Source organism: Triticum urartu, chromosome 1A (assembly GCF_056163025.1).
Source record: "Triticum urartu cultivar PI428250 chromosome 1A, HENAU_Tu73, whole genome shotgun sequence".
NCBI classification, from domain to species: Eukaryota; Viridiplantae; Streptophyta; class Magnoliopsida; order Poales; family Poaceae; genus Triticum; species Triticum urartu.
Genome location: NC_141873.1, coordinates 20600556 through 20619252, shown reverse-complemented (window position 1 = coordinate 20619252; position 18697 = coordinate 20600556). Strand labels below are relative to the sequence as shown.

Here is an 18697-nt window from a genome sequence, read left to right as displayed (position 1 = left end):
GAGAGCCCTTTGACCGCTACCAGCTGCGCACCTCCCTCCCAACGTCTCCATTAATGGCGCACGAGCACCTGTTCTACGGCGTGACTATATGTCTCACTGGACTGTGATTTAAGAGAGAAAAATGAAAATCTGGAAAAAAAAATTGCACCAATCTTGATGTAAGATTCGACGGACCTATATAGCATCGACTGCAACTTATAGCAAGCATGATGAATATAAGGACGATGACAGTGGATAATAATTGTCTTACATATTTAGAAACATAATTAAAAAAGCCACATGCGGCAACGCCCAAAATACAGAAAGGCAAAAGAAGAAGGAAGACAACGATCTAGCTCGCTGATCTCTACTTTGTTGATGCATTGTTGCAGGCCGCGGGAACTAGTCTCCGCGGCGAGCGGCGACAAGCTCTTTCTTGTCCTCTAGATGCTGCTTAAGAGCATCCACGGATTCCTCCATCAGCCTTCTGCGCTCGATGTGCAGCATGGCATTCTCGTCCACAAGTTTCTCGAAGATGACGTCGGTCCTCTTCAACAAGGCAGTGGTCTGATCCTGCTGCTCCGCACTTCCAACAATCTTCTCCCTCAGCAAGTCGCGCTCGGCCCAGAGCTTCGCATTGCCCTCATTTAGTTGTCGGATGACGTCGGTACACTGTTCAAACAAGGGTTTTAGGTCATCCTGCAACCTCGCCCACCTGGAGATCTGATCCATCTGCCTAAGGACGAGGGCACGCATGCGCCTGTAAGAGTCCTCGCCTGCCCGCGAGACATTTTCCCAGGCCGCCATGGCGCGGGAGGACATCTCTGCTGCATTCACGGCGCGGCGGGACATCTCTTCTGCTTCCGCGGCATGGCCGGACCAGTCTGCTGCATCGACGGCGCGACGGACCTCCGTGATGCTTCGGCGGCGCGGCGGGACCTCTCTGCTGCTACGACCATGCGCCAGGACATGTTGGCTGCTTTCGTGGTGAGGTGGGACATCTCTTGTGCTTCCGCTTTCAGGCTCACCTCTCCCTGGTGGCAATCTCTCGACCCAGAACTCACGCTGGCCATGGCGGACGCAAGGGAACGATGATGAATGACTTGTTTGTTTTTGACTTTTTGTGAATGAGGAGTTGAGGAGGAATGTGCAGTCATCTTGGAGTAGTAGTATTTATAACCGAGTAGTAATACGCTCCTAAGTGGGAAACCGTTTAGGTTTTGATCGGCGTGAACAGGTTCGCAATTTGGAATGTGACGGGACGCATGCTCAAAATTTACTGACGGTTATAAGTGCGACACTATTCTCGAAAGGCGTAACATGGGCTTGTATGCCTTCTCGGCCGCGTACGTGGCGTTTGCACCATAGGGTGCACCGCAATAGGCAATGTCACCACACGTCTTGTTCCAACAATCGTGCGCGCTCATTATTACCATCGCGCATGCTTCTTTTAATTAGAATGTGTGTGCTCGTCTAGCGCACACACGTTGATCTATTTAACTGTTTCAGTTTGTTGTGGTTAATCGCAAACAGTTCATCCATGTGAAGTGTATGCCATCAATCACAGACACTTTGATCTGGCTGACCCATTTTTGTTCTGTTGCCTAATCGCAAACAGTTAATCCTTCTGAAGCATATGCCCTCAATCACACACATCTTGATCATCCGAGTGAACCGTATGCTGTACATCGCACACGCCATCATCTGGCTGCCCGTTTCTTTTGTTCCTCCTCATCGCAAACAGTTAATTGAGCTGAACCATATGCCCTGCATCACACACGCAACTAAAATCTGAACCATGTTTGATGCATCCTCCATCGTAAACGTTTTGCACATTTTTCGATGGGTTTTTACACCATCGTTTGTGATTATGTCATCGCACACAGTTTTGTTGAAGGGTCTCTGATCGTAGTGTCGCGTTAGCAGCATCCTGCAGTAGTGTAGGGCGCATCTAGATGTGCTCTAGTTATTGCACATCTAAGTGAGTGTGTTACAGTTGTGTCAAATATTGTGTACAAGGTTGGTTACAGTTAGGCTCTGAGTAGGACTATGTGTAGACAGGGTGGGAGTTGTGTTCTAATAGGACACTTGTATCCTAGGCCTCTCATATATAGCGGGGTAGACACACGATGTAACCTATGCCAACATAATAGCACAGGAACGCAGGGGAAGCTGGCGACATGTGCCGACATCCAGGGCGACCGGGTGTTGTATTGTAGCGGGTGTCACAAGGAGGAGCGTCCGTAGTCAGGCTCCGGAGATGTAGCCATATCGGTGAACCTCGTTAAAAAATCTCGATGTTGTGCTCATGTGATTGCTTGGTCCTTGGATGATCAACGGTATGCATCGAATTTATTCTAACAAGTGGTATCATGACCTAGGTTGTTTGGAGGTTCTGGATTGTTGATCTAGAGGAAGTACCAAATTTGAGATGTAGCCGACTGCGGTGTAGTTCTCGACGAGATTGAGAAAAGCGATTGGAAGGCAGGCGATGTGAGGCGAGCACAGTGGAGTTCTTGCCGATCAGGTCAGTACCTGATCGACCTGGTTTCAGCGAGACGGGCGTGTAGCAGTGGATTCGGAAGCGCCATGGAGCACTGGTGTATTGCAGCCGTGTAGGGAGCCATAGCCAATGTGGCTTGTGGGTATGCCTAGGATGTGACAGGCTGGCCTAGGTGGCTGGTTATGTGCGTTCTTGATGGGCTAGGCCCTTGTCCAGCCATGAGGTGAAGACCAGAAGGTTTTTGGTTGGAATTTTCTATTAGTACAAGAGGGTGTATCACATCAAGTTTTGCTTGTGTAATTGGACATCACATGAGGAAAGCTCAAATAATTTTTTGCAGGGTCAGCCATACAAAGAATTGTGGCGCATCAGGTACCAGGTTTGAGGTGGAGAAGTTCGACAGAACTGAAAACCTTGTGTTATGGCAGACAAGGGTGAAAATTTGTTGGCACAACAGGGATGCTTGAAGGCGTTGCGGGATGTCAAGCCAGACGGACGATGAGGACTGTGAGGAGTTGCAGATGGTTGTAGTCGGGGTAGTTCGGCTGGGTCAGACTTGTCAGTCTGATGGATCAACGTAAGTCAGTTGGTACAGAAGACGATGGTGGGATCGGCGACCACGACATAGGAGCGTCATGCTGATGGTGACCGACTTCTAGGGCGTGGAAACACGTGGCGCAGGCCCGAGAGCTTGTGTGGCTTCGGCAAGACTATGGCGCGGGGTTGACTGAAGGTGATGTACACACGGAGTTTGGAGTCGACGGGGCGCGAGGGTGGACTAATCATCTACCATGGAGTCATGTTGAAGGTGGAGCTGGAGTCTGGAAGACTTCACTCAGTGTTCATTGAGGGGCTACTGCGTAAGAGCTCATACAGTCGAAGCCTATTCAGCGGGGAAAAGCAAGGGACACGTAATACGGACTGGAGCCCAGTGGTCTGATGGAAGCGTAAAACTCGTCATTGGTCAGTAATGATCGGTGGTACTCTGCAGTGGGGGTTGAGTGGTGTGGGTTCGCGACCCTTGAGACTCGACCAGTACAGCGGAGGCTCGACGCGGTAATAGCGGTTAGGCGTTTGGTATGCACGGGACAAGGACACAGGCCAGGGCTCTGGTGGTCATACATGTGGTGAGACAACTACGAATTTGACTCAAGATGACTACAAACAATTGTGAAATTCCTTCAAGTTTCAGACATGCGATCAAGAAAGGAGCGATGATGTTGAGTTCAGATAACTCTTATGTGTAACACCCAATATGTGAGTTGTTCACTTTCACGCAGGTCAGTGATCAGTTTGTGATGGCGTTGGACGGATACTCTGAAAGTTGAGAGCACAAACTAGAGTAACAAGGAACTTAATTTTGCTCGAGTGTTGACTTGGTCAAGAAAAGAAGGGACTACAAATGTTACAGGTGGAGTCATATGGAATCTTGGAGTAGCAGCGGTGCTCATGGGATAAGCTCAAGTCCAATGTACATGGAAGTTTGACACATGAACAAATTCAAGATGGTGGAGAATATTCGCCAAAGATGGAGTTTGTTAGAGTTGTGTTGAATATTTTGTACAAGGTAGGTTACAGTTGGACTCTGAGTAGGACTGTATGTAGACAGGGTAAGAGTTGTGTCCTAATAGGACACTTGTATCCTAGGCCTCTCATATGTAGCGGGGTAGACACACGATGTACCCTATGCGAACATAATAGCACAGGAACACAGGAGAAGCTGGCGGCATGTGCCGGTGTCCAGGGCGACCGGGTGCGGTATTGTAGCGGTGTCATGGGAAGGAGCGCCCGTAGTCAGGCCCCGGGGATGTAGCCATATCGGTCAACCTTGTTAACAAATCTCGGTGTCGTGCTCATGTGATTGCTCGGTCCTTGGATGATCGACGGTATGCCTTGGATTTATTCTAACAAAGTGAATCAAGCATAGAAAGGAAAATAAAAAAAGAAAGAAAGTATTCACACGAATCTCAACGTAAGATCAATGACATAAGAGCATCTCCAACAGCCGCGCTATGCGCCGCGCGCTAAAAACTACTTTGCTGCGCGCCCTTCGCCTGGTTTTGCGCGGCCGGCAGCGCTGGCTCCAACAGCCGCGCCAAAATGCAGCGGGCGCACGCCGCTCTAGCAGCCGCGCTAAAATGCAGCGCGCGCTATCACATGCACATAGAAAAAAATCCTCGTGCTTTTTCCAATAGATATTTTACATTGATAGATAAACGATACATAGATATTTTACATAATTCCAAAGCATAAATAGATAACTATGGTGCAACGACATAAAAAACTACTAGATAGTGCAATTAGATAAAAACTACAACCTACTCCCGGTCGTCATCATCGTCATCCTCGCTGGTCTGGTCTGAGGTATCGAGCCACATGTCGTCCCAACAAGGATCATTATCCGTAAAGATCGACTACCCACCATTTTCAACGATATCGCACTACGATAACGCCAGGGCCTTCCGCCGACGCCTGTCCAACCGTTCCTCGCGGCGCTTTGCCGTCTGCTTCGCCCAGTAGGCTTGCTCGTCGGAGACGTCCTCCGGGTGGCGCCGGCGCCACCCCGCCATGGCCCGCTCGTCCTCCTCGGCGATGAGGAGGCGGCGCTGCAGCCGAGCGTGCTCCGCACGGTCCTGGTCCGTGATAAGACGAGGCGGAGGGGCGACGTTCTGTGCCTGCTGCCGCGTGTGGACGTCCTGGAAGTTCATCTGCGCGCGCGGCCTGTCTAGGCGCCACGCCGTCGCGTCGTACGCGCGGGCTGCCTTGTGCGCAGTCCGGAAGGTGCCGAGGCCGAGCCGGACATCGCCGGACCGGATCTCGACGTAGTACGAGCCGTTGGGGCGCTGGGGGACGCCGCGGTAGCCCGACGCTCCTCGGCGGCGTGGCGGCGTGGTGGCGCGTCGGTGGCGGTGTGCTGGAGCGGCGATGAAGCAACAAGGAAGCGGGGGAGGCGCGCGTGGCAGCGGAAGAAGAAGGGAGAGTGTGGAATAGACGTGTGGCGAGCGCCGCAATTTAAAGGCACGCCGGATGCGGTGCGCTAAAAATAGCGCGCGAGCTGCCGCCTTTTTCCCGCGCGCGCAAACGATTCCCGCCACCGCTGGAGCGCCGAAACGTCCTGCGCGCGCTAAAAACTCAGTTTACCGCGCGCGCCTTTTGGCGCGGCTGTTGGAGATGCTCAGAAGATATGCAATACTTATGGCACATCTAGATGTGCTTTAACAAAACTATTTTTTTACAAGATTAGATTTCTTTTTTGAGGTTTCTCTTCTATTGTTCTATCCAAGTCATTTTTTCCTCATTTTTTTCTCTCTGAAAAGTTTTCTGAATTTTCAATCCGTCTGCCTAAGGTCCTTCGTGCGAAGTGGCCCAGGTTGTTCATCTCCGCACCAGTGAAGCTAGGAACAGCCAAGCCCCTCTCATGTGGATCCTCCTCATCGGCATCCTCAACCTAGCAGGGGTTCTTCATCTCTACCTGAAGAACTACTGACGGACATGTCGCGTCAATGCTGAACCTATTTTTAATTAGTAGTTGAGTAATCAGCCAGCAAGATCATGTTTTGATCTTATCCAGTATCATGAGAAGGCTTAGTCATTTGGCAATGTAATAATTAGTTAACTTGATGTACCGATACCAGATTACCAGGCATCTATGGTTCAACATTTTCACAACCCACTTTGGCACTGTTCATTTCAGCTTTGGTTTAGCGCTTGCTAATTCAACACTGAAATTCTGAATTTTACCAGAGACACTGTCTCAATTGCTATGTGATGAATACTTATAGAATTGCTCTTTGAAAGTCTCAGACTGTTTTGCTATCTGATCATAAATAGACATTTTTAATGACTGTCAGCAATAAATAGACAATTTGTTACCTGAAAGTTACTGACTGAATTGCTATGTCACTCACTGATGCGCAATGCTGAGTGTTTCAAAACGGATTGCTGGTCTGCTCCATTTACTGCATTGAATTCATAATCGTAACCTGGTTCTCACCCAAAAACTTCCACGATTCACAACAGACCTTCGTTCCAGTACACCCACAAGCAGACTTTACTACAGTTGATCGAACGTACATGAATCATTTAAAGATGGACCCACTAGGGATGGTATTCAACAGATGTATCCCGGACGTATCTCTGATTTGGAAATGATTTAGGCATTTAATGCCCTGATCCGGCTATAGTAACGTGAGGCGTGGATATCAGTGGGTGGACCACCTCGGTGCCACAAATCCTCATCCGACTCATCTTGCATTACATTGCTGACCTTATCAGAGGAGCTGTGAACACGCATCACCTACTCTAATTTCGCTGCCGTGACTACAGGTCTCGTGGTAAAATTTGATCCCGTGATCTACCTCAAGGGCATGTTCCTGGTTGCATGGTAGACTTTTTTGTTTTTGCTAGAGTAGCATATTGCATGGCCTGGTGGTATAGAAGTCTCTGGTGCGTGGTGTTGCATTCGGAGATTTGCATACGATGATTTGTAGAGTCGTTCATGTACTGCGAAAAGCATTAATAAAATAGAAAAATATATTATTTCACCACCGGGTTACACACCACCTAAGAGCATCGACAGCCGGGCGTCGCAAACCTGCCTCAACGCCGAGGCGGCCGGCCCGGTTGCTAACCGGTTTAAAAAACGCAACCCAGCCTGACTACTCAAATCGTCCTCCAACATCAGGTATGCCCGGCACCCCTCATATCCAGCCCAAACCTAGGGGGATATAAGGAGACCCAGGCGAGTCTTCCACGTCGTACCTATTGCAACCATCCCCGCCCTGCCCCACCCTTGCACCATAAATATCCGAATACGCCGAACCCTAGGCCAATGTCAATTCGTCAGTCCGCTCCACTCCCTTCTTTGTCAACTCCACTTCCGATCCTGTCCGATCCCAATCCATGGGCTGCGGCGGCAGCAATGCTAGCTCCGGTGGCGAATGATCAAGCCTGCTACATGATGCAGAGCTTGACGATGTGAAGGATGTCGCCCTCCGCATCGCGTTGAGGTGTTCGCGTCACGACCAAGGCGACGGTGGCAGCTCCTCCTCTGCAGCGCCCGTCCCCCTCATGGTGAAAAAGGAGGCGGCGGCCAAGACGAAGTCAGCCCGCCATGCCAAGGAGGAGGACCGTCTGCTCCGGTGGCTGGCTAGCCAAATGTGCTCAAACGACGCATACATGGTAGAGGGGCATAGCGCCGCCGACGACCCCAAGGGGAAGGGGACGGCGAGGAAATGGTGAATTCCCCCATCCTTTCCGTTTTATGTAAGTGTTATTTATGTTTTAAGAACTTTGTAGTGTCGATTTGCATTGTCTGTCAATGAACTATGATCATTTTCTCCGTCGAAGAGCTATGATCCGGCTTAATTTACGTAGTGTTGTATCGGTTCCATGAGTTTAGGGTTTCATATGTGAGGGATGCGGTTGTGGGAGAAAAAAATATGAGGCATGCCCAGTCAGTGCCCCGAGCGCATCCACAGGCGTTTGAGGGGGCAGATTTGGTGTCTCTGCCTGTAGATGCGCTAAGAATACTCCAAACTGAAATATGGATATGAAAATATATCAAGACAAGAAAGAGACAGATTTTACAAGTAAGCTTAATTATACGTTGTTGGCTCGAACCAACGACCTCGCAGTTTAGATTTTTTTTAATAGATTAATCTGAGTTAGCTGGCCAAGACGCATGACAACTGAGTGATGCTGACATAATATCTGCTACGGGTTTTTATATGTCTGCTCTTTGACTGATGTTATAACATTAAAAATTGCTTATTCTTATCCGATTATATATTTCCATATCCATACCTCAGTTCGGAGTACTAGTCATGAAACCGTGCAGTAAATTATGAAAGCAAAGCATTAATTATTGGAGGCCTTATATAATGCTTTTTTGTCAATGAATCCTTTTTGCTATTAGAATGTCATAAAACATACTTGTGTTTAGAAAGATACTAATGCGTCACCATGTATAGTTTTCTTAGGAACATCGTAAAATGACCATATTTCTTCAGTTAGGTTTATATAAGAGGGCCGATTGCTATTAACACCCGTGTGACATGCACCATAGAAATACTTTTTTTAACAAATACCTCGAGCTATTTCTAAAAACTAAATGATATAGCATATAAGGAGTCTTGTATCCATTCTTATCCTTTCTATGAGAAAGTTCCTATACAAATGTAAGGCAAGCACAATGCATTCACATGGGTTGGAGTTTAATAATTTTTACGAATATGAACCCGGAACAATTTATCTGTAATTGCAACGTGGCCAGACATTACTTAATCACTATCATGAAATTTGATTATTAAGCAAAGATAAGATGCTTTATATTAATGGATGAGCTTTATTGCACCTGCTTGTCCTGAAACTGCCACAACACATATCTAATCCACATTTGTTAGTGTATATGATGGACAATCCACATAGAAGTGTGGATCTTCGCAGGGACCAATTCAATTGACTGAATTGTTGAAGATGTATGTACTATTGCTTGCAGCGGCTGTATGGAGGAGACAAGTGGTGGAGCAGTTTTTCATTTACCACATCAAAGACGGCGAATCTCGGCGGCGTGGTGCAATGGGGATCCGGTGCCCGATGCGAGGAGATGGACTCGCGCAGGAGGAGGACGCTGTCTGGCGTGGCGTCGACGGCAGAGAGGCCTAGCAAGGTTGGTGCGTTAGTTTTTGCTCTGAAGATGAATTGGTGGAAGATGACGGCGACGGCACATGAGAGTGCGTCGGACCGGTGTATACCCCAAACCCAGTATGTGGCTTGGTTGGGGCCTCCGGCTTTAGATGTTAGGCATTTGTGCGATGTCTGTTTGGTATTAGACTCGGACTATCAGCACACCTTCATCAAGTGGATAGAAATAGCGACGGATGTTGCTAAGATGGTGGCTCCAGACTACCTGATGTACTACTTTGTAAGGTCTTTGTGAATAATTAATAAAATGGCTGCATGCATTGCTCAGATGCAGAGGCCGGGGGTAATCCCCCTTTTCTAAAAAAGCTATTGCTTGCATGGTACCTTTGTGACTCTTTATCATTCTTTACGTCAGATCAAACATCTAAGAAATTAATAGCTATGTGTTGGAATATCAGGTCAAGGAGTTCTATAAGATATTATGTTATATTGTGATTTAGTGCACCATATGGACCTTAAACATTTTGTTTAATACTGTAGTTAGACGGATATTAGCATATTGTTTCTCTTTTTCTTATCATGTCTTATTAAAACTGTGTAGATGAATATTTTCTATATAGATATTAACATCACTTGACATTTCTAAGTCACCTTTGTTTGACAATGTAAATCTTATGCTTTAGCAGTCTAGTTGTCTAGTTAGTTTTTGATTAGTTGATATAACGTATTAGATAGAAACTTCTTCGCAACTATTTGCAACCGAAATGAATATGGACATAATCATTAATATCAATTGGTATTGCTATGAGAATGATCAAAAATCAAAGATAATGTCTAAGAGAAACTGAAGTCCTTCCAATTATAACCTCGCATTTGTTTGTAGCCTCCCTCGGTGTAGCTTGTACACTCACATACATAAGGTATTATGATTTGAACACAAATAATTAGTAGTGGGCAATAACAATGTGAATTTCTAGGACCTTTTATAATGGTAAGTGTTTCCCTTTTATAATAGGTTGTAAACCTTCCTTTTCACCCATGCTGAGTGTCACAATTAATAATTCTACCCTCAAGCATGGCACAAATCTCGTAGTCTATTCTTGGAAAAAGGAAAATATATAAAAGATTTCTTCAAATAAAATAACATGATGCGTGCACCATATCCCTATTATTATCTTCTAGGGTACAAGTCTAATTTAGAGACAACATATGAAATACAATATAAAATTTAGTACATCTGCACTGAGAACAGAAAAACACATGGTCCAAGAGTCCAACAGACTACTAACTAAATTGGTAGTTGCTAAACAGAAGTCCAAAAGAAGAGATTATTTGCATGGTTACTGAAAATAAGGATTAAATATATTCAAGTAACCTAATAAGGCACCGTAGAATTATTTGACAGCTATTGAGAAGTAAAAATCTAAAATATTCAAATAAGCTATTAAGGCACAGGACTTTTTGACAGCTATTGAAAAGTAAGGATTAAGTTCCTTAAGTAAGCTATTAACAAGGCTATTTAACTATCCAGGCAGTAACCAAGTAGTAGGAGCTAACAGATTTCATTTCTAAGTAACTTTGTGTTAGCTATTTGGTCCTTATGCATGCACATAATATTGACGCAAGCAACACTATAAGGAGTGAACCGTACCGCTTAGTAAAAAATGCAAGTCAATAGTCTCTTTTTTAGAACCTACCAATCGAGCAGCTTCTACCATCAGGTTGCTTGCATAAACAAAATCCATGATTCAATGAGAAGCACCGGAGCAATACCGTGGGATAGAAAAGGTTAACTTACCTGAATCTAACTCGCCATGTGCAGGCCCTTCTATTATCTATTTTCCGGTGCGTTGACAATCCTTCTTTTATGTAGGGTCATACATTGGCAGAGAACAACAATTTATGGCCAGCATACATCCATCAGTTGAACATGCGAGATTATTGCTTGTGGTCTTGTCTACGGGTGATTGGTGACACTTGGAAATTTAGTTGATTCCAGTAGTGGAAATAGGGAAAACATATGTAAAGCCTCTGCTGTTGTTTGCTTAGTTCATGTAATTAATGCCCAACCCTGTGGTCGGGATTGCAAGATGACGCTGGAGAAACTGTCATCCACCGCTACACAAGATTTAGAACTGCACTTTTTGCCAACTTTAGAGCCATGTGTGCAGCAGAAAGAAAGCGTCAGCTCTTATGCTTTAACTGAACAACATGATAAAAACAATATAATGTTTAATCTCCAGCACAACATGAAAACGAACCTCATTTCTGTGAACCTACGCTGGCACAACAGAAAGTCGAACACCCCACAACACGCCCGGCCGGGCACTCGAGCGCCTACGCTGCTACCAAAGTGCACACCGAGAACCGTCGTGTCAATCCAGGCTGCCACAAGCATATCCACGATACTCGACAACATCGAAGAGAAATGCTATGTCCGAAAGAGCAAACATATGCTGCTTCAATCCCACGAGGTTGGTAGACATATCTCGCCTGGCGCACCTTGCATGTGAAGGGTGCTTCTGCTGCTCTCACGGAGATGTCACACAAGCCGCCGCCAACCACCTCCACGAGCACTTAGTCCCTCCGATCAAGTCTAGCTCCAAGACGATGTCCTCAAGAGAAAACACGGCACCGAGCAAAGCCAATGGCATCGTCATCATACGACCCGGAAGACCGGATCTAGTGTTTCCCCTGAAGCATGTCGAGCAAGGGAAGGAGAGGACTGCAACATCGATGCCTCCAACAAGGGGACGGAGCCCGTAGGCGCCGCCATTGATGGCTCCTGCCGCAGCCGGAGTGCAGCTTTCGCCCTCAGTCTCACCCGCTCAAACCCGCGACCCAGCCAGCTCTTCCAGCAGACCACCTCCATGGCGCACGAGCACTGTTAGACATCTCACCCTCAGGCGCCCTTAGAAGGTTGCCGGACGGACACCCGCCAGATCTGCACCGGGGAGGCCCACACACGAGCAGATCCGTCCAGATCGGAGATGGCCCCTGCTCACCATGCCCAGGAGCTCAGTGCTCCTGCAACTCCCCCGCACACCACCGCACTGCCCCATGCCCAGGAGCTCAGTGCTCCTGCAACTCCCCAGCACTGCCCTGGTGCGCAGTCCCGCGCCCCGCGGACAGCCCAACCCGCCGGCGCGACCGCGGCACACCAGATCCACGGGTGCCTGCACGGCACGGGCCAGTGCGGAAACGGCGGCCCTCCACCGAGCATGAGCCGCTCGGCCTCCAGCGCATCAGGCCGCGTCGCCCAGCCACCAGCGCGTGCCGCGCTACGCCCGCGCCCGACCTCGACAGGCTCCCGCGCTCCTCAGCCCAGATGAGCAGCCCCGCGCAGCTCGTGCTCCAGGCGAAAGGGAAGCAATGGCCCGCCGCTGCCGACGCCGCGTGGGCTTTACCCGGCGGCGCTTGCCGGCGGCGGGGGTAGGAGTTGCTGGCTGTGCGGGCTCCGGCGGCTAGGGTTTCGCGCCTGGGCCGCCCCGCGGGGGAGCAACACAGAACCTACCAATCGAGCAACTTCTACCATCAGGTTGCTTGCATAAACAAAATCCACGATTCAATGAGAAGCACCGGAGCAATACCGTGGGATGGAAAAGGTTAACTTACCTGAATCTAACTCGCCATGTGCAGGCCCTTCTATTATCTATTTTCCGGCGCGTTGACAATCCTTCTTTTATGTAGGGTCATACATGGGCAGAGAACAACAATTTATGGCCAGCATACATCCATTAGTTGAACATGCGAGATTATTGCTTGTGGTCTTGTCTCCGGGTGATTGGTGACACTTGGAAATTTAGTTGATTCCTGTAGTGGAAATAGGGAAAACATATGTAAAGTCTCTGCTGTTGTTTGCTTAGTTCATGTAATTAACGCCCAACCCTGTTGTCGGGATTGCAAGATGACGCTGGAGAAACTGTCATCCAACGCTACAGAAGATTTAGAACTGCACTTTTTGCCAACTTTAGAGCATTACTAGTAGAACCCTTAAACCCTCACTAGCGTTTTAAGGGTCCAAAAATGATCTTTTTGTGCACTTTTAGGGATTGAAAAATAGGGGCAAAGATTAGAACCCTCAAACCCAACCCTTATAACGGAATATTCCCCATGAACGACGTTGTCGTTGCGCGTGGGAGGTCGACGGGGCGGCCGCCGGCGACGGGGGCGACTAGCAGCGGCGGTCGCGGGCGTGGGCGCGGGAGTTGGGAGGATTTTTCCCTCCTGCGCGAGTATAACCGCGCCATATGAGGGTTGGGGTAGGTTTTGCTCCCCAACCCTTACTTTTGAGGATTGGGAGAGGGTTTGAGGGTTGGACCTTTACAAAATTTTGAGGGTTTGAGAGTTAAGGGGTTCTAGTCTACGGCTTTTTTTTATGAAAACTGTAAAAAAGCAGTTATTTTTAGGAGTTTGAGGGTTTGAGGGCTCTACTAGTAATGCTCTTAGAGCTATGTGTGCAGCAGAAAGAAAGCGTCAGCTCTTGTGCTTTAACTGAACAACAGGGTAAAAACAATATAATGTTTAATCTCTACAACATGAAAACAAACCTCATTTCTGTGAACCTTGACGAAGATCTCGGTAAATCCCCCTTGAAACAAATGAAATACTCCATGTTTGTTGAATCTGGGACATAGCGTACTTTGCTTGATATTCTTCATGATCCTACAACACATGACTTTTATGTTATTATTCCCTCTTTTAGAAATTGGTCATGAGTAGTTCAGATAACCGGACATCTGCAATACCAATTTTTCTTGATCGGATATATGGCATAGATCTAATTTTTGGCATATAAGAATAATGGGTTACTTGCCTGCACCATGTGTTCATGGGGATATGTGTGATGAGCGACCAACTCCAACAATATAGGGGAGGTGAAGAACAGCGCCATAAGTCTGCCCTTGTGGTTGGGGCATCCTTCTCACCTGCAACAGCCAAGGGTCACAACATGGTTGAGGCAGAGGAGATTCAATGGCTAGAGAGGAAGGGGACTTGGAGAGGCCGGTTGAATCTGTTTTGAGACCGGATTTTTGACTCCCAGGTGTCGGGACACCCCCTGCTCCTCCTGCCTCGTCAAGTCGTGAACTGATGCCTGCTCTGTGATCGTGTTGTAATTTGCAGTGCGCCAGCTGATGCACACCAGCCTTGCCACTGTACTGCATGCACAGGAATCCATCACATCACTGCGCACCTTTTCTTGACTTGTCTGGATGTGAGAAGCTTTATTCTCACGTGGCAAGCAACAAACTCTCTCTCTCTCTTAGCTGCATGCAACTCACTCTCTTCTGACCCTTGCATGCAACACATGTTAAACATCATTGTATGTCACAGTGTGTTATGAACCGTGCTAGTTAGGATATGTGGCGTGTGTGTTGTAGTTAGGTTAGGTTAGGTTGTTGTGATGAGATCTTGGTAATTAGCTTGGAGATCAATCCACACCTAACCTAATCCTAACCTCTTTGTAATATTGCCGTATATCTGGCTCTTATAAACACGCAGCGCGCCCCTGCCCAAGGCATGCGCTTCCAGCTTCTTTCACATAGTATACAGAGCCTAGTTCTTCCATCACATCTAGGTCATATGTCATCCTCCTCCTCCTCTCATGCCATGGCCATGCCCTCGCTTGCCTCCCTCGGCCACACCATCACAGAGAAACTCACCCGCGACAACTTCCTGGTGTGGAAGGTCCAGGTTCTTCCGCACGTCAGGGCCGCGGCGATAATGGGCTACCTTGACGGCTCGATCAAGGAACCCACTGTTTTCATCGTCACCGAGAAGGAGACCAACGAGAAGAAGGAGATCACCGAGGCGCCCAATCCAGAGCATGTGATCTGGGTCACCCAAGATCAACAGGTTCTCACCTTTTTGCTTGCTTCTCTGTCCCGTGAAGTTCTGATGCAGGTGTCCAATCACACCACGACCGCGGGCGTCTGGCAAGCCCTGGTCAAAAGCTTCTCCGCGCAGTCCAGGGCGCGTCAGATTCAGCTCCGGTCCGCGATCGGCAACGGCCGCAAGGGCGACCTCTCTGTTGCTGCCTACTTCACGAAGATGAAGGGGCTAGCGGATGAGCTTGCTTCTGCAGGAAAGCCCCTCGATGAGGATGATATCGTCTCACACACTCGAGGGTCTCATGCATGAGCCCGACTGCAACGGGTTCGTCACTTCCATCTCCACACGCGCTGCCACCGATCGCCCGATCGGTCTCAGCGAACTCTTCTCGCTGCTTCTCTCCGCGGAGGCTTGGATCACCGCCTAAACCGCTCACCACTCCACCAACCTCGCTGCGAACGGTGGTCGTGGTGGCTACGGCGGCGGACGAGGTGGCCAGGGTGGTGGACGCGGTGGCTACGGCGGGGGCAACTACTCCGACAACTCGGGCAATGGCGGTGGTGGTGGTGCGTCGCGCCAACAGAGTGGCGACCGCGGTGACCGCGAGCGCTGCCAAATCTGCAAGGAGGAAGGCCACGGGGCGTGGCGCTGCAGGAAGCGGTCCGACAAAAGCTACAACAACAACAACAACAACAACAACGTTCGCAACCCCGCAGGCGGCGGCGGTGGCGGAGGACGCGGCGGTGGTGGGCGCGGTGGCGGCAGCGGTGGTGGTGGTGGTGGAAACCCCCGCTCGGCCAACTCTGCTCACTCCTACGGCGTAGATACCAACTGGTATCTCGACATTGGCGCCACTGATCACGTTACCGGCGAGTTAGAGAAGCTAGCTGTCCGCGATCGCTACACCGGCACTGACCAAATCCACACAACGAGTGGGGAAGGTATGGACATAGCGCATATTGGTCATTCAGTATTATCTACTCCCTCTGGTTCCTTACATCTAAACAACATTCTTCATGCGCCTAGTGCCGACCAGAGTCTTCTTTCTGCCTATAATCTTATGCGAGATAATGATGTCTTCATTGAACTTCACCCTGAATTCTTTCTTGTTAAGTATCAGGCTAACCGGAGAACAATTCTGCAAAACAAGAGTAGATGGGGCTTGTTCCCCGTGACCGGACGACAAAGTGCACCCCAACGTCAAGTTCTTGCTGCCATCAAACCGTCCACATCTCGGTGGCACAAGCGCCTAGGGCACCCCGCTCTCCCGGTAGTGCAAAACATTCTTTGTGATTTCCACATTCCTGTTTCAAATAAACAAGACCATCTCCTAGTGTGTGATGCATGTCAGGAGCCATCAGTTACCTTATTTTCGTTCAACTAGCGAATCCACAGCTCCTTTAGAGCTTATTTTTTCAGATGTTTGCGGTCCTGGACCCGTCTCTGTAGGAAGACAGAAATATTTTGTCAGTTTTATTGATGATTTTAGCAAGTTTAGTTGGATATATTTGCTCAAAAATAAATCTGATGTCTTTGAAAAATTTCGTCTTTTCCAAGCTCATGTTGAACATCTCTTTGATCGTAAGATCATTGCCATGCATATGCAAACCGATTGGGGTGGGGAATACCAACGGTTGAATTCCTTTTTTGAACGCATTGGCATCACACACCATGTTTCTTCTCCACCTGCTCATCAACAGAACGTCTCCGCAGAGCGGAAACATCGACACATCGTGGAAGTTGGTCTCTCCTTACTTGCTCATGCTTTTATGCCCCTCAAGTTTTGGGACGAAGCGTTTCTCACTGCGGTCTATCTTATTAATCGTATTCCCAGTCGAATCATCAAGAACCAAACTCATCTAGAACGACTCTTTGGCACTAAGCCCAACTACTCCTTTCTCCGCATCTTTGGGTGTGCCGTTTGGCCAAACTTGCGCCCGTTCAACAAGCACAAGCTTGAGTTTAGGTCCAAGTAATGCGCTTTCTTAGGGTACAGTACCCTCCATAAGGGCTACAAGTGTGTTGATATCTCCTCTGGTCGTGTATATGTCTCCCGTGATGTTATTTTTGATGAGTAAGTTTTTCCCTTCGCAAGCCTCCACTCCAACGCCAGTGCTCAACTTCGCAAAGAATTGCTCCTCCTGCCCTCTCACCTCTTGCCATCTCCTAACTTTGCTCAAGGGGGAGCTGATTTTGCTGCTGACAATATGTCCTTGTCCAATGCTAATGACCCAGCTGAAAGTGTGCAGGAAACAGGGCAGCCAAACATTGAAGATTTTGGTGAAAATTCGTATGATTTTATGCAGCAAACTGAGAAAACTCCTGCAGCCACAGAAGATCCCCAGGCGGCCTCGGGATCGGCGGCTGCCGTGCCAGGTGAATCGGCCGCGGGATCTGCGTCCACAGCAGCGCCAGGCGAATCCTTGTCGGGATCCGCGCCAGCAGGCGGGTGGCCAGGTGGGCGCCCTGACGCGCTGTCGTCTGGTGGGCCAGCCGGGCGCACTCCGGCGGTGTCTTCGACCTGGGAGGGCGTGCGGTCTCCTGGCGGGTCGGCCAGGCGCGGCCCCGGTGACCCCCATGAGGCGAGGCGAGTTGATTCTAGTGCGGCGCGGTCCTCCTCTCCACCCGAGGCCACTTCGAAACTGCCAAGTGGCAGTTCGTCACCGGCTGCCGCACCAGATCCCCCCGGGTCGCTGCAGGAGGGGGATTCGGGATCTTCTGATGTTGCCTCTGCTACGTCCGACTCTGTTGTTTCCTCTACACAAAATTGCCTACAAATACAGCAAGCTCGACCAGCTCCACCTCCTCCTGCCCGATCACATACTCGGTCACAAAGTGGTATTGCCATACCCAAGGTATATAACGATGGTTGTATTCGTTGGGGCTCTTTTTGTGCCACAGGTGAACCGAAGAATCTGCACGATGCTCTTGGTGATCCCAAGTGGAAGCAGGCCATGGATGAAGAATTTTCAGCCCTCATAGCAAACAAGACATGGCGCCTGGTAACACCGGTCAGAGGAAGAAACGTGATTGACTGCAAGTGGGTGTATAAGGTAAAACGCAAATGTGATGGCACGGTTGACAGGTGCAAGGCACGCCTTGCGGCCAAAGGCTTTAAGCAAAGGAACGGAATTGATTATGAGGATACCTTTAGCCCTATGGTGAAAGCTGCTACCATCAGATTGATTCTTTCAGTTGCAATATCTAGAAATTGGTGCATGCGACAACTAGATGTAAAGAACGCGTTTTTGCATAGTGTTCTGAAAGAAGAGGTGTTTATGAGGCAGCCTCCTGGGTATGAAAATTCAGCTTTACCACGACATGTTTGCAAGCTTGATAAAGCAATCTATGGTTTGAAACAAGCACCCAGAGCGTGGTATTATCGTCTGTACTTCAAGTTACAGTCTCTTGGTTTTGCTGCTTCCAAGGGAGATACCTCGTTATTCTTTTACCATAGGCATGGAGTGACCATTTTTATGCTTTATTTATGTTGATGATATTATTGTCACCAGTTCCTCCTCTAGAGCAGTTGAAGCCCTTCTTCAGGATCTGCGCATGGACTTTGCTCTCAAGGATTTGGGCGGCCTTCATTTCTTTCTTGGGGTCGAGGTAAAGCATGTGGCCAGTGGAATTATTCTGTCTCAAGAAAAATATGTACAAGACATCCTTGAGCGAGTGGGCATGAAAGGTTGCAAACCCTCTCCTACTCCTTTGTCTTCTTCATAGAAGTTGTCTCTT

At 48.6% G+C, this 18697-nt stretch overlaps 1 protein-coding gene across 1 annotated transcript; it reads right to left on the bottom strand.

Annotated features, from left to right (window-relative positions):
• Positions 1-4800: 4800 nt before the first annotated feature.
• LOC147988547 (uncharacterized) lies at positions 4801-5976 on the bottom strand. The gene is given in 2 exon segments (XM_087535131.1): positions 4801-5396; positions 5955-5976. Coding segments are annotated over 2 exon segments (618 nt in total).
• Between the last annotated feature and the right edge of the window lie 12721 nt (positions 5977-18697).